This window comes from Ochotona princeps, chromosome 11 (assembly GCF_030435755.1).
Source record: "Ochotona princeps isolate mOchPri1 chromosome 11, mOchPri1.hap1, whole genome shotgun sequence".
Taxonomy (NCBI): domain Eukaryota; kingdom Metazoa; phylum Chordata; class Mammalia; order Lagomorpha; family Ochotonidae; genus Ochotona; species Ochotona princeps.
Window position 1 is genome coordinate 5,559,798 of NC_080842.1, and position 16,693 is coordinate 5,576,490.

General features: G+C 39.3%; 1 protein-coding gene and 1 pseudogene across 3 annotated transcripts in view; both read left to right on the forward strand.

Moving 5' to 3' along the window:
* ADAM18 (ADAM metallopeptidase domain 18) overlaps positions 1-16,693 on the forward strand; it is an 83,022-nt gene that overhangs the window by 6,922 nt on the left and 59,407 nt on the right. For 2 of the 3 annotated variants that reach the window (XM_058669785.1, XM_058669786.1), the window contains exons 4-6: positions 5,056-5,134; positions 5,487-5,563; positions 6,762-6,939. In XM_058669785.1, coding sequence (XP_058525768.1) covers positions 5,056-5,134; positions 5,487-5,563; positions 6,762-6,939 — 334 coding nt within the window. The remainder of the gene's footprint in view (positions 1-5,055; positions 5,135-5,486; positions 5,564-6,761; positions 6,940-16,693) is intronic. The other variant, XM_058669787.1, reaches the window with a different exon arrangement.
* LOC131481458 (MOB-like protein phocein) lies at positions 18-618 on the forward strand (annotated as a pseudogene).

Below are 16,693 nucleotides of genomic sequence, written 5' to 3' on the forward strand. Positions count from 1 at the left end.
CAACAACTCTGATGGTCATGGGAGAGCAGCAGGCGGTACTGTGCTGGAACTGTCCTGGAGCCAAGGGGTTTCTGTAATTGGCCTGATGAACTCTTGGATGAAATGGACAGTGTACTAGTCTGTAGCAGATTGCTGCAATATTGACACAATTCTTGAGCCACCTGAAGGCCAGGATGAAGGTCTGTAAACGTACGAACATGGAAGGCCACTCTGTCTCAAGAACGAGTGTCATGCAGTTACATGCATGCAAAATTACAGCAACTGAACAGTGCTTTTTTTTCTGTGTGCAGCTCATAATAGCCCCCAAGTTTCCACTTTAAATTATACTAGACACATACTTAGCGGTGTTGCATGTCTTTTGAATAACAATAAATATTTTCCCAGGAAGGTGAACAAAAGGAATTATCTGTGGCAGAAACGGGAGCAGTGTGTAGTATAATGTAAAGAATATTTTTGCATGCTTATTTGCACCGATAGAAGATATTTGATGGATATAAATAATAAAGCATTGTTGTCTCATCAGTTTACTAAATTTGGGATGAAATGCGAGTTGATGTTCAAGGATACCTGATTGCACCAATTTTAGAAGAGGAAGTTCAGAATCCCCAGAGGAAGTGAAGCATGATGGGAATTATATAGAAAAAAGAGTACTTACCAAAAAAATAATATTAAATATTAATTACCTCCTACATGTATCATTTTAGATACATCAATCATGTATACCTGTTATAGCTTGTTTAGTATAGGTTTTTTCCAAGTGTGTTGGCTTTTAAAATGGGAAACAGTTACTGGTCTGACACTCATGTTGTTTCTTTTAACAAATAGATGTTTTAATTACGAGAAACACATTAGCATATAAGTTATAAGAAAACAAATTGCACTCCTGTTACACTTCTTTTGATACTAATGTTTATACCAAATAAAATATAATAATATATGAGCATGCTTTAAAGAAAACTTTATTTTTTTCCATAATTCTTATTTATAATTATAGTTACTAATTCCCATAATAGAGTTTTTTAGATAAAGGGATTCCCCCCACCCTCTGCCCTTTCTCCCTCACCAGTTCCCTTTCCCCATATTATTGCAGTAGTAAGTCCTTTAGTAGCCCCTGAAGTTTAACTTTCTGCTGTTTTAGTGTTTTAAGTCATTGTAGATGTAGGCCAAAGTAGAAACAAAATCGTCCCAACTAGAGACCATTATGTTAAGTGAAATAAGCAAATCTCAAAAGCACAAATATCGTATGTTGCTTCTGATATAAGGTAACCTTCATGTAAAATACAAGATCAAAAGCGTATCCACACATATATGTAAACATGTATGTACACATATTGATCTAGAGGAACTGCGTAATGGAGACTTACAAACCAAGAAGTGAAGATACATTTCTGTATACACATCTACTCCCAAATGAAAAATGGATTCCTAATGAAACTGTTGATTATATCTTGACAATAGGATGCTGAACTTTCCTCCATTGTCTATACCTACAACGTCAAGACACACTTACAGACCAGAATGACCCCTGGTGACTGATGTTGAAGGACTACACTACTGTAATAATGTAGGGGAGAGCAGTTGGAGGGAGGGAGAATGAAGAGGAGGGAAGGGAAATCCCTGATCCTGTGGAACTGTATCATTAAAAAGCAGAACAAACAAGCAGAACATCTAATGTTAGTGTTATTACTGTATAAACCCTTTTAATAAGATAATTTACAATTTGACAAATTTTCTGATAGTTACTTATGACAATCTTCATCAAATAAGCTCATCCGCAAAAAGAGAGTGATCTTGAGGCTTCTTTTTTTTTAAAAAAAGATTTATTTTTATTGCAAATTCAGATACAGAGAGGAGAAACAGAGAGGAAGATCTTCCATCTGTTGATTCACTCACCAAGTGGTCGCAATGACCGGAGCCACGCTAATATACAACAAGGAGACAGGAAATTCTTCTGGTTCTCCCACTCTGGTGCAGGATCCCAAGGCTTTGGGCCGTCCTCAACTGCTTGCCCAGGCCACAAGCAGGGAGCTGCATGGGAAGTGGAGCTGCTTGGATTAGAACCTGCACCCAAGTGGGATCCTGGCATGTGCAAAATGAGGACCTTAGCCACTAGGCTACTGAGCCAGGCCTGAGCTTGAGGCTTCTTAAGAGATCTTAAAGAGAGTAATGTTTTCCTCATTTTTATCTTTCAGTCGAGATATTCTAGAAAATTCTATAGAGCACAAACTATAAATGTTTCCAAGATGAAATAAAAGATCTTAAATTGTTTATATTTTTCTTATACAAGCTTATTATGCTGTGTAACGTATATTCTAGCCCAACACAATTCGCAAGGGTATAAGTTTTGGCAGCAATGGACTGTTACATAAAATTGGATATTAGTGATCAGGCAGTCAAAGCTGTTGCTTCTGTTTGCCTCTTATCATGCCCTATTTTCCAGTTTCCAAATCATTTAACTGAGAAGGCTCTCACAACACTGTGACTTGCACATGTTTCTGCTAATATTTGTATTAATTCCTGACACCTGTGTTTATATTAATTATTTATGGGTTTATCTCATATCAGCAATTATATTACACTACAGGAAAAATATGGTGTCATAGGCTCTTTGTGAAATTCTTCTACTTACTTAGAAAACAGTCCTTTAAATAATTTGCTTCTCCCTCTTAGTAATATTAATCTTTTCACATAACATTAGGCAGTATTTGATCAGGTTTAAGAAATAGCATGAATCCTTTCCAATCTACACATCTTCAGGGTTATATGCAATAATGCGTGGGTTCCCTGGGTGCTGGTGATTGGATATACACTTTTTAAGCATTGCTGTATTTGTCTTGAGCATGCAGGCACAGACCTAATCTAGTTAAGGGGAATTCCTATAGACTATTAGAGGTTTATTACCAAACGGATTGTGAAGAGGCACTAACACAGAGTGGACAAACTACTTAAATCCATTTGAGCAGTTTCAATAAATGTGATGAAGTTCTCTCATTAGAAAAGCTATTTTAAAATGAAGATACAATGTATTCATACAATATTATGAGTAAAGTTATTCAAAGAAAAAAATGATAAATACTAGCATACTGAGAATGCATATTTATGCATGGTTTATGAATTTCCAAGCCTTCCAGTTATTTTGGATTGGAACTGTATTGTCGTTATTGTACTCCAACTCACTGTGCCTCTTCAGAGTTTGTAGTTCATGTTGAAAGGAATGCTCACTTTGAAATTATGCATTTACATTAACAACATTATAAACCATTGGCAATAGTAATGTTTGAGCAAGTTTGCTAAATATTGAGGCCAAAATATTACATTAAGTTCCACATAATACTGTGCTTTTCTCTCTAGATGGTTTATCATAAGGACATCCTGTTACTGTACTATTTTCTTTGCGAACATTTGAACTAGAATTGTGATGGGATTGATTAGTTGGCTAGGGATTTTGTAGAATATTTGGATACTATGGCTTCGTGTTCACAGAAAAATAAACCATAGTTTTTGTTGATGGTTAATCCCTTCTTTCCTGCAGTGTGCTTGGAACAGATCATAAAACAATTCTGCTGAAGAAACAAACTGAGTAGGCAGGTGAAATCAACTGAAACAGGAGTGTGTGGTCTGCAAAGGCCAACTAAGCTAGCTATCTTGTCCCATATGATCTTCTCTCTGATCTTAGAGTACTCTGTTCTTAATACTCAATTGGTTCAGTATCTCATTACATTTTGTAGCTTTAAATACCACCTGTGTGAGGGCATTGTAACAGAAGATTAAGCTACTGTGTGGGGAGTGCCTGAATTCCTTATCAGAGTTCCTGGGATGCAGCATTGCTTCTGCTTTGGATCAAGCTATCTACATACGTGCACCTGTTTGGCAGAAAACCATGAATGGAATAGTTGGGCCCCTGACACCCACATGGGACACCCTGATGGGGTTCCTGCTGCTGGCTTTGGGTTGGCACAGCCCCAACTTTTGTTGACATTTGGGGAATGAAATAGCGCATGGAACATTCTCTCTCTCTCTCTCATAAATAAGAATGAACTTTAAAAAGAAGGAAGTAAATATCACTTGCTTCTTTGTTGTTCACAATTCTCTATTCCTACATGACATTTCTAGATATACTTCTGACTCTCCTCCCAATTTATCCTTTTCACAGTTGTCTGAGTAAATGACAATTCTACTTTTGAACTTTTATAGTTGCTTTCTGCCATTTACAATGAGCTAGTAAATCAACAGCTTCTCTCTTCAACATGAATGCAGCATTAGATCTTCACCACTGCTACAATCCTAATTTAACCTATGCCTGTGTCTTGCCTGGGTGACTGCAATAACCTGTAGTAATTTTTCCTCTCTGTTTTTCATTACTTGCCCTACAAAAAGCCCCCAACACATCAGTCCATCTGATTGTGTTCCAGTGCTGACCTGACACCAGCACCTGTCTTCTCAAGCCCTGCAGTAGGTTCTCCTCTCTGGGATCACATCTTTCTGTTATCTCTATTCCGCCTTCTACATTTCACCCAAAACAGATGACTCCATAAGCTCTTTGCATGCAGAAGGCATGTTGATGTCACTGGGTTTTTAAATTTTCCCCTGACTTTCTTTCACCTTCCCATGCCAGTGTACATGACTTGGACTTCATGTCTTCAGCCATAGATTCAAGGAGCCTTTCCATGCTGGCCTATCTACATTTTGGGATCATCACTTCACACATCCAATCCTTGCTATCAACTCACATGTTAGCAGCATCTGTCCCTGGCTGTCATGAAAACCAGGGATTTTATCCTTGCTTGCTAATACCAGGAACTAAATCTATCAGATTGTAGACTCTCAGGAAATACATGTTAAGTGAAGACACACACACCCACACATACAGGAGTTACACAGACTCACAGTTTTAAGCCTGAACACTTTGTTACACCACTTTTACAAATTCTAACTACTACGCTGTACTGACTACCCAAGTTAAATGTTGTTCTTTGTTTACCTTTATGACTTCTGTTTTACTCTATATTTTGATTAATTTTGTAACAAATTGCTCTTCTTTTTCTTCTTTTTTAGCTCCTTCTTACCCAAGAACTTGCTGGTTTATATGCAAAATGAGACCAGAGTTTTGCATTCTGAGACTTCATATTTCATGGTAACAGACGGCTGTCTAAGACATTTATTAATCTTTTGTAATGAACATGTGATTTCTGTTGGAATATTTTTTTCCATCCTGAAAGTTTTATTCTATGTAAGCCTGACCTAGGGCTGATTGTGGCATGTAGCCATGGCCTATGCTAGAAAAAAAAATAGAAATGGAAACTAAGAGAATATTCTTGAGTACCTATGGTTCAAAGCAAAGAATGCTTGTCAACATCTTCTTTTCTTGAAAGTTTGCATGACCAATTCTTTATAAACAATGATCTCATTAAGACTTTAGTAGCTTGAGTCTGCTAAAATATATTTTATTGTAAAGAATTTCTAGATCCTCTTATCTTGGTTTTCAGATGAATTGCCATTACCAAGGATATGTTGCAGAATCCCCAAATTCAGCTGTGGCCCTCAGTGTCTGCTCTGGTCTCAGGTAACAAAACCTTAGAGAATCTCTGCAATTGGGTGACATAGGATATGCCACAACATGAAGCTCCATGTGCAGCAGACAGGACTCAGTGAAAGCTTAGGGAGCGTTCAGATCTGTAAGAATCTTACAATGGCCCCAAGGAAAGCATAGTGCCGCCAGACGAAACTTTGGAAAATATCCCTGCATGTTACTGTTGCATCCTTTATCAGGTATCTAGAATAGTCAGGCAATAATTAGTTACTTAAACCTAATATGTCTATATTATATATTTCAATGAATGCTTTAGCAGCACACATAAAGTAATTAATTTCGAAAGAGCTGACATTGTGATGTAGTGGTTTGGGTTTCCGCCTGCAATACCAACCATCAAATATGGGTTCTGGTTCTAGTCCCAGCTGTTGCACTTCCAATCCAGCTCCTACCAATATGCCTGCAAATCCCAGGAAAATGCTTGGGCTCCTACCATCCTAATGAGAGACCTGTATGTAATTCCAAAATCCTGGCTTCAGCCCTACCCAGTCCCAGCTATTACATTCGTTTGGGAAGTAAAGCATTGGCTGGTGACTGGAATCAATCTCTCTCTCTCTCTCTTTCTCTCTCTCTCTCTCTCTCTCTCTCTGTCTCCTTCCCTCCCCTCCTTCTCTGTCAGTGACGCTCTACTTCATATAAATATTTTTAAAAATAGCTAAGAAGATTACTCATAGGTAAAGAGTAGGAGAAGTGATATTATCATTAATGCTGGGAAATGTATTTATGATATGTTTATAAGAGGAAGAAGGGTCCAGCACAGCTCTTTTTAACTTTCTTTAGTTTTAGTTGCCTTATTTCCAGAATGCTTTCCTGTTAACTTCTAACACCAACATCCTCTGGATGTAGTTTTCCTGCTCTAGCACATGCCTACTGCCTTCTCTCCTACTCTCTGTAAGAACCAGAACCTTACTTTTGGAATCTGACAGATTGTGGCCTTAATTTATCTTGAATGAGTGGGATTGCCTTCTAGAAATGACAAGCTACTCTTCACTTAGTTGATTACTTTAAAACTGGAGCAAGATGTACAGTCTGTTACTGACACTAGCCTGAAAAACATAGGAAGCACAGGCGAAGGTGCAGTGTCTGTGGGATCCTGGCATAACATGCCAGCTGCAGCCTCAACCTCATTTCTTGGCATCTTTAACATCCTTATTTCCTTCTGAACACGCAGGGGATTTCTGCAGCTTGAAAACGTCAGCTATTGGATTGAACCACTGGGATCCTCGGTGAGATTTGAGCACTTAGTTTACCAAGTGAAAAATGACAACCCAGAGGTATTGATGTCAGCAGGGAATTACAGCAACATTTGGCAGAAAAAACACCCTTCCACAGCTGATTTCAGCCCACAGGTAACCTGCGATTCTGATGGGGTGACATGTTAGCAAAACACTTTTACAGAATTTGTGTAATCACAGAAAACAACCAGGTGACTACTGAGCACCAGTGTTAAGTGGTGCATCTTTTCCATATCTTGAGTGAATCATTCAAGCTCCATAAAATTAAATATTACAATATTTTAAGCTTAGTGTTCTGTAACATATTATGTAACACACCTGTTTTCTACATTTGTCACATACAAAATGCACATTTTTGAAAATGTTTGTTGACATAAGAACAGAGTCACAGTTATTCTAGGACCTTGGAAAGTTACATTTAATATTTGGGAATTGGGGCTAGCAGGGTAGTTCAACAGGTTAATCTTCTACCCGCAAAGTGCCAGCATCCGATAGGGGCACCTATCCACTTCTGATTCAGCTCTCTTCTTATGGCCTTGGAAAGCAGTGAAGGATGCCCTACACTGAATCCATGTGGGAGACATGGACGAGGTTCTGTCTCCGGGCTTCTGATCAGCTCAGCTCTGTTTATTAATGACATTTGGAGATTAAGCCAGCAAATGGAAAATCTTTCTTTCTTTTCATCTCTCTGTAAGTCTACCTTTCCAAAAAAAAAAAAAAAAAAAGCAACAAATCTTTCCAAAAATTTATTTTGGAGGACTGGCTCAGTAGCCTAGTGGCTAAAGTCATTGTCCTGCATGCACCGGGATCCCATATGGGCCCCAGTTCATATCCTGGCTACTCCACTTTCCCATCCAGCTCTTTGCTTGTGGTCTGGGAAATCAGTGGAGGATGGCCCAAATCTTTGGGCTCCTACACCAGCGTCAGAGACCCAGAGGAAGCTCCTGGCTCCTGGCTTCAGATCGGCTTAGCTCCAGCCATTACAGCTACTTGGGGAGTGAACCAGTGGATGGAAGGTCTTCCTGTCTGTCTCCTTCTCTCTGTAAATTTGACTTTCTAAAAAATAAATAAGTCTTTAATATCTATTACACATATGTTTATATAAAGGGGAGAGCAGTGACTTTATATCGTAGTGGGTGTGGCTGGTGCCTGTGTTGCCCGCACCTAATATGGGAAGTGAGTCACACTCCAGCTGCTTCACTCATGGTGGAACTCCCTGCTAAGAGCCCAGGAAAGCAGGAGGAGAAGGTGCAAGTGTTTTCACCGCTGCACCCACATGGGAAACCTGGAAGAAGTTCTTAGCCCCTGGTTTCAGCCTGGTTTGGCTCTGGCTATTGCAGCCATCTGGGGAGTGAACCAGTGGATGGAAGATTCTTTCTCTTTCCCTCTTTCTCTCTCCAGCTCTCTGTCACTCAATGAAGTTAAAATGCATAAAACTATAAAGCTTTATTATTTGTTTTTATGTCACTCTATAAAGCTATACAGTTTTACATGCTAATATATATTTTCAATGTGGTTATATGTATATTATTCAACTGTAAATTCTCTGATAGACTGGGTACATGCAATAATTGGTTAATGATGTTTTTTCTTTCAGTACTTTCACTATTTCAGTCCACCTCTGCCTCCTAAGGCCTCTGATGAAAGATGAGCTATTTCTATTATGAGAATTCCTTGAACATAGTGAGCTTATTCTATGTTTTCTAAGTTTCTGCTTTTGTTTTATGACAATTTGCTTATAGTGTGTCTATAAGCAGGTCTCTGTGTTCTACATGGAGTTCATAGAACTTTCCAGATACAGAAATTAGCTTATTTTTTTTTTTATCGAAGTTGGGGATTTGGGGTCATTACTTTTTTTATTATTTTCCTGCCCCTTTAACTTGTCCCTCTCATTTCAGTATTCTGCTTGTGAATATGACAATATGCTTGATTATTGTTCCACAGATTTCTGGACTATTCGTTTTTCTCCATCCTTCTTTTTTCTTTTTCCTTCGCAATTGACCTATCATCATGTCCATCAATTCTTTTCTCTGCTGCTTAAATCTGTTCTTATGCTTCTGTGCTGGATATTTAATGCCACTTACTGCATTTTTCAATTCCAGAATTTGAATTTCATTCTTGTTACTTATGTTTACCTCTTCACTGAATTTTTTCTACTTAGGAAGGTATTTTAATACCTACCATCAGTTGTTTATGCAGAGTTTCCATTATGTCTTTGCAATTACTATAGATAAGGAAATTTTTTTTCTAATAAGTCCAACACTATCAGGGTCCCTCGTCCCGTGAGCAAGACTCCGACATGACGTGATCTCTTCACAAAGCTTTATTGATTAAGCAGCATAGATAAAGAAAAGAACAGAAAATCCAAGTGCAAAGCAAAAGGAGTAGCCACAGCACATTGTCCTTGAGCAGCAAAGCAAGGCTAAGCAAAGCAAAAGCAAAGAGCAGAAAAGCAAGCTCCCTTCCCCAAATCCTCACAGAATATACTCTTTTCCAGCCAATCCACTCAAAGGTCACCAAGGCACGCAGTAAGCACACCAACCACAACTCTGATCATGCGCGCACCACGCAGACTTCATGAGACCTTGAACCAATCCTCTGCCACTTCCTGAAACCTGTTTACCGCCCAGCTCCGAGAGGAGGAATGGTCTCGACGCCAGCTTAGGGCAGGGCACTCGAGCAGTGCTCCCAGCACAACACTTTATCTTTCCCAAAGACAAATATCTTGATTCTTTTTCTTTTGTTTGCTGTATGTGGCCCATATTCATTTGATTCTTTGTGTCTCTCAACTTTTGTTGAATATTGGAAATATCAAATAATACACTGTGAAGATTCCAGAAACCTGCATCTACTCCCTCACTCTCCAGGGATTGTAGTTGTTGTTGCTTTTGCGATTTTTTTTCTGAACTGGTCCTGTAAACTTTGTAATGTGTGTTGTGAGTAGCACCTTGGTACATGTTTTTCTCACCTTCTAACTGTAGGATTTCTTGCATAACACATTAGATGCAATTTAAATATTTTTAAGAATGAATATTCTGCTTTTCCTCCCACTGAGGATTTTAGAAGTGTGTATTTAACCAGCCATGCGATAGGTCTGCTTGCCTGTTGTTGCTATGACACCCTCAGTATAGCAGAGCTTCTCTAGATGTTTTATGTTCATGGGGAGCAATGATTTGCTACAGCTATGCCTGTTCCTCACGTGGCTTTGTGTTGTGCTAGATAAAGAAAAGAGAGGGATGGAGAAAGATCTTCTGCCCATTGCTATACTGACCATGTATATGAAGCAACCAGGGGTCGGCAAGGTCAGAGCTAGACATCAGAAACTCCACCTGGATCTCCCGCATGAGAGAGAAAGGGTTCACTATGCATTTTTACACATTGTGACATAGGACATGGGCATGGAACAGGGGCATTTCTGATGTTCTATGTAAAATCCAGTGTTCAGCAGGCATATGCATGCTGCTTTGGGGATATGATGATCACAAATGTCTCTATCCTCCTCGATGTAATGCTGGATTTAGCATCTATTCCATCTTTCTCTCCAGAACTGTTACATTTGTCTATCTCTCCATCCCAATTGTAGCAGGTTTCATCATTAGACCACAAACTTGACAGTTATGAAGGAATGCTTTTAATCTTCTGGACGGCCTATATAGTGAGAAGCTAGTGCAGTTCCTGGAGGAAACCTACCAGGGACTGCACACTTGGATGTTAACACGAACCAGAGCTGTGGACAGTCAGCCAGTCACAGCCTCTACCAGTCTTCCCCCTTATCGTCATCTGCAGCAGATGCGTAAATGCTTAGTTTCTCTCACACACCCCAGGCCAATTTGTTTGTCACATTTAGGTCCATAGATGGATCAATCTTCAGTATCAGATTCTTGGTAGATACAATAAAAATAGGAATCTACACTTTTTCAGCTTTGACCTAAATCCAGAAAAGTACTATAATTTAAAATAAAAAAATAATTAGTTTATATTGGAAAGGCAGATTTACAGAGAGCAAGAGAGACAGAAAGACCTTCCATCTGCTGGTTCACTCCCTCAGTTGCTGCAACAGCCAGAGCTGAGCAGATCTGAAGCCAGGAGCCAGGAAACCCTTCCAGATCTCCCACATTGATGCAGGTTCCCAAGGCTTTGGGCCATCCTTTACTGCTTTCCCAGGTCACAAGCAGGGAGCTGGATAGGAAGTAGAACATCCAAGATACCAGCTTCCATATGGAATCCTGTGGATGCCAGGCAAGGATTTAGCCATTGAACCAGTATACCAGGTTCAGTATGATTTTTAAATTATTTCTTTTTCCCAGTAAATACTTCTGGGCTGAGTGAGTGAAAATTAAAATATTTAATGAAAACAATATCTTCTGTACTTGGTAAAAATTTGTTGAGTTAGCTTGCTTAAGGATGATGCTTAATTATGGTTGCCAATTTTTTTTTCACAAATCACTTTTTCAATCTTTATGGATATCATTGATTGATTTTTTAAAATTCTTGCTCATCATCCAAAGGTACCAGAACTAAAGCTATAGCTATTGATACACTGTGGAAGATAGCTTAAAAAATAATTAAACAAATTCAGTGTGTGTCAGCTTTGTCATGGACTTTGAATACAACGATTCATCAATGAGTTAGATGTATCATTGAGAACACGGAAGACATTTAAAGTTTATCAAGCTTTGGATGGCTATGGAACTTCACAAGATGCAACCTCCACCTTCTGCCTTGTCTCCCAACAAAATAATCTTAAAACCTTAAACATTTCATAAAAATCAATGAAATAGGAAACAAATCAGCAAAGGAAACTAGTGAACATAAGAAATCTGATTCTTCAAAAAGAACAATAAGATTGATGATACTGGAGTAAGATTAACAAAAAAAATTAAGACATAAAGTGTCAAAACCAGGGATTCAATGGGACCACAGATTTAGCTCAACAGAGCACAGATACATCCAAGATACAAGCAAGTAATATTGTGAACAATGATAGGTACATAAATTTGATAATATCAATGAATGAGAAAAAAAATGAATAATAGCAAGACATTACTATCCAAGCAATATAAATTGTGCTCCAAAGTTAAAAAAAAAAAAAGAAAAAAGAAAAACCTGAGGGGACATTTCACTGAAAATCATATAGATGAAGAAAGAGCAAAGAAAACAGAAACAAGAAAAAAAAAGGTGAAAAAATGTGTACATCATCATTCATGTTTAGGAATATGCAAATTAAAATCCTCCTTGGAGACTGTTTCATACCCATAAGAGCAACTAAAATAATTTACATTGCACCATATCAAAGGCCGGAAAGATTAAAAAAAGAAAAAATCCTGGGCATTTTATGCTTTGTCAGTGGAGAATTGGTACAGCCACTGCATCAAATAAAAATTAAATAAAACAAAACAAAAAACACCAAGAACTATGGGGCCTGGCACATTAGCCTAGTGACTTAATTCCTCACCTTGCACATGCCAGGATCCCATATGGGCGCCGGTTCTAATCCTGGCAGCTCCACTTCCCATCTAGCTCCCTGCTTGAGGCCTGGGAAAACAGCCTAAGAAGGCCCAAAGCCTTGGGACCCTGCACCCGTGTGGGAGACCTGGAAGAAATTCCTGGCTCCTGGCTTCGTATCGGCTCAGCACCAGCCGTTGCGACCACCTGGGGAGTGAATCAGCGGACAGAAGATCTTTCTCTCTGTCTCTCCTTCTTTCTTTATATCTGACTTTCCAATAAAAATAAAAAATAAATCTTTAAAAAAATCTGAGTAAAACAATGCCATTATTCAAATATAGAATCTCAGAAAGTGGATGGAGACAGCTGAACAGAAACGAGTTTGCTAACCTCTGCCACAGAATCACACCACGAAGGACCGCGTTTCGAGGCGAATGAGTGGAAGAACATTTTAATGAAGAAACTGTGAGAATTACACAACATAGAAATGCCAAATGCTAGCACAGAAAGAGAGAAACAAAGCCTTATGACGGCACAGCTCTCATGCAAACACTTGTTGGGAGAATCTAAGCAGCGAGTCTGCAACCCCAACCAGAGTTACAGACGGGCAGCCCTGCAGGAGAATCCTGCCAGCCCCACCGACTGTGAATTCAGCTTAGAAAACAATATGGTCTGAGAAGTTTCTTTGCTCAAGAACGAAAGAAAAAGGTGTATATTTTCTCCCTCCATCCGTAAATTGATACATTGGAGATTCTGCCAAACTATATTCTGACTTGGGGGGAAACACTAAATTCTAGGAGACGGAGCTTTAGACAGGACACTGCATAGGGTCAAACCCCTTCATCATGTACCTACTAGACCCTGGGCACTAGCTCCAGAGCCATGCTCACTTGCTCTGAGGAAATTAGACGCATTTCCCACAGCTTTTTAGGGTTGGGATCTGGTAGTAGTACATATAGAGTTCCCACTTGACCCGACCTTGGAAATATCTTGGAAAATACCTCCTCTGCATCTCTTAGCACACAGTGCTGGGTGCCCAGAGCATGCTCTTTAGGCTCATTGTTGCACATGCTGTGGGAATTGAGGAAAGTTCAAAATTCCTGGCAAACCTGCCACAACCGGGAAAGGACCACTCTGTGTCTTCCACTTCTAAATGCTTCAGAATCCCTGGAATCCACACTGCTAGGACCTAGGGAAGAACCTGCTCACCATTCACCACTCCAAGCTCATGCCTGCGTAGGGCACAGCCCCCAGAACAGTCTCCATTCACTGCACAGGATCGGAACAAGGCCCTGTTTTAAGTGCCACATTAGTTGCACTACTAGGACTTTGGACGCTATTCATCCTACTATCACTCATGATCACCCAGTAGATCATAGAAAGTTCCCATCCACATTACACAATCCCAAAGCCATAGCTATTGAAGCAACAAACCTCAAGATCACTCATACTTGCCTAGTTAGACAAGCACACACTCCAAGATCTACAATACCAGGAATATGGATACAGCCAAGATTGACACCAAACTGGAGTGTGAATGTGCACACGCTTTAAGAAGCCCAAATCTGCTTTCAAAGTCATACTACTATTTCCAAAAACTGCTGCAGATTGGACAACAGTGACACTCATGGAAACCGATAAGGATAATATCTGAAGAATTCACTCAGAGTTTACATTTCTGAGCTCAGTGAGTACCAAATCCAGTGTAACTGACACAGTAATGTCCTATATTTCATGTAAACAAAGGAATCCTTCTCAATGAAACCTGCTCCATGTAGAAGGGACATTCAACACACAGACCTCAGCCTAGAGCCAGAAGAAACCTGAAGAAGCAAGGAAGACAAACATCTCCCAAGAAGTAGAGCAATTCACTAGAACCCTGACTTGGAGGATATCTATCAAGCAGTACTCCAACAACAAACTCAAAATAATTGATCCAAGAAAACTCAATGAGATGTAAGGGAATAAAGGTGTTTTTGTAGAGGAAAGCCATGATATGAAAGAAGGAAATATTTGATATGGAATAAAAATCAACCAAGAAGTGTGAATCATTAAAAACAAAATTTTGGAGTTAAAAACTCAAGACTAGTGACGTGAAAAAATAAATGAGAGCTTCAGTAGTTGAATAAGCCAGGGATAAAGCGCAAAATTCACTAACAGAGCAGAAACGACCACCGACCAATGAGCACAACGGAAGGCATAGTTCTAAGCCATCAATAATAATCATAATGCAGGCATGTGAGTATAGAGAGATAGCCTGGTCAAGTGAATAAAGAAATAAGATCAGGGTAAAAAAAATCACTTTTTTATTCATTACAGTTAATAATAATTAAGGGACATTATTAACAGACCCAATATAAGAGTTTTAGAAGTTCCAGAAGACACAGAAAGAGAAGCTGGGTTTAAAAATGTTCTCAACAAAATAATAAATGTAGAAAGAATTGGGGAACACAACAGAGGAGGAGCACAGAACTCTCAAAAGTCAAACAGAAAGACAAACACTGTATCTTCTCTCTCATGTGCGGGAGCTTAACAAAAACTACAAACTACTTAAAAAAGAAATTGAACAAGACCTCAAAAGATGGAGTAACATCCCATGCTCCTGGATAGGCAAAATCAATATCATTAAAATGTCTATACTGCCAAAAGCAATATATACATTCAACGCAATCCCAATCAAATTGCCCAAAACATTCTTCATGGAAGTGGAAACAATGATCCAAAGGTTCATCTGGAAACACAAAAAAACCACGGATAGCTAAAACCATCCTGAAGAACAGGAAGTTAGCAGGGGGAATCACAGTTCCGGACCTCTGGACATACTATAGGGCAGTGGTTATCAAAACAGCGTGGTACTGGCGCAAAGATAGAGAGGAAGATCAATGGAGCAGAATAGAAACACCAGAAGGGAACCCAAACAGGTACAGCCAAATAATCTTTGACAAAAAGACAAACGACATTCCAGGCAAATGGGAAGGTCTGTTCAATAAATGCTGTTGGGACAACTGGTTAATAGCCTGCAGAAACAAAAAGATAGATCCACATCTCTCACCATACACTAAGATCAGATCTAAATGGATAACAGATCTAAACCTACATCCAGAAACCTTCAAACTTTTGGAAGAAAATGTTGGAAACACTCTGCAAGATCTAGGGGTAGGTCCCTACTTCCTAAGGACACCAAAATCAATAGAAATCAAGACCAGAATAAACAAATGGGACCTCATCAAACTAAGAAGCTTCTGTACAGCAAGGGAAATAATCAACAAAGTAAAAAAGCAACCCACAGAATGGGAGAAGATCTTTGCGCACTACGTAGGTGATAGAGGGTTAATCTCCAGAATATACAAAGAGCTACAAAACAACCAAAATGTCAAAACAAACAAGCCACTCAAGAAATGGGCACGGGAAATGGGCAGACACTTCACAAAGGAACAAACCCAAATGGCAAATAAACATATGAAAAAATGCTCAAGTTCCCTGGCAATAAGGGAAATCCAAATTAAAACATCAATGAGGTACCACCTAAGGCCAGTAAGACTGGCCCACATGAATAAAAACACCAACAACACTTGTTGGCGAGGTTGCGGGGAAAAGGGAACCCTACTCCACTGCTGGTGGGGCTGCAGGCTGGTACAGCCTCTATGGAAATCAGTATGGAGAATATTCAAACAACTCAAATTCAACATACCATATGATCCAGCAATAGCACTGCTAGGAATATATCCAGAACACTTGTTTTATGAGAAACCAACATGCACTTCTATGCTCATAGCAGCACAATCAGTAATTGCAAAAACATGGAAGCAACCAAAATGCCCATCAACAGAGGACTGGATAAGAAAACTATGGTTCATCTACTCCATGGAATACTACTCAGCTATTAAAAAAAACAAAATGCAGTTCTTTGTGGCCAAATGGGCCAAACTGGAAACCATAATGCTAAGGGAAATGAGCCAATCTCAAAAGGTTAAATACCACATGTTTGCCTTAATTTAAGATGATATGATGCTATGTATAACATGTTATGTTTTAAATGTTATATGTTGTGTATAAACTAAAATTGAAGTATAGGTGAGGTGGTCACAGAAGGTGGCTGAGAACTCACATTTACTTTTAACATATTGGTTACTCATTACTATGTCAATTAATTCCATAATGATGTAAATTTTTGCTGATGGTATGTTGGAGCTTTCAATTGACTGGGATGATACTCTGCTGGCTCTGTCTTCAGACCAGAGAGGGTCTACCTAAGAAGCCGTTGAACTTGACTGGACAATAAGATGCTGGACTCTGGTATATGCTTGCAATGTGGGAATCTCAACTGAACTTGAGCTGTGTGTTAAGACCGAGGCCAAACTCGGCCTTCTGAACGGGACGTGAGGTCGCTCGGTGAAACAGCACACACCAGCCGAAGGATGCA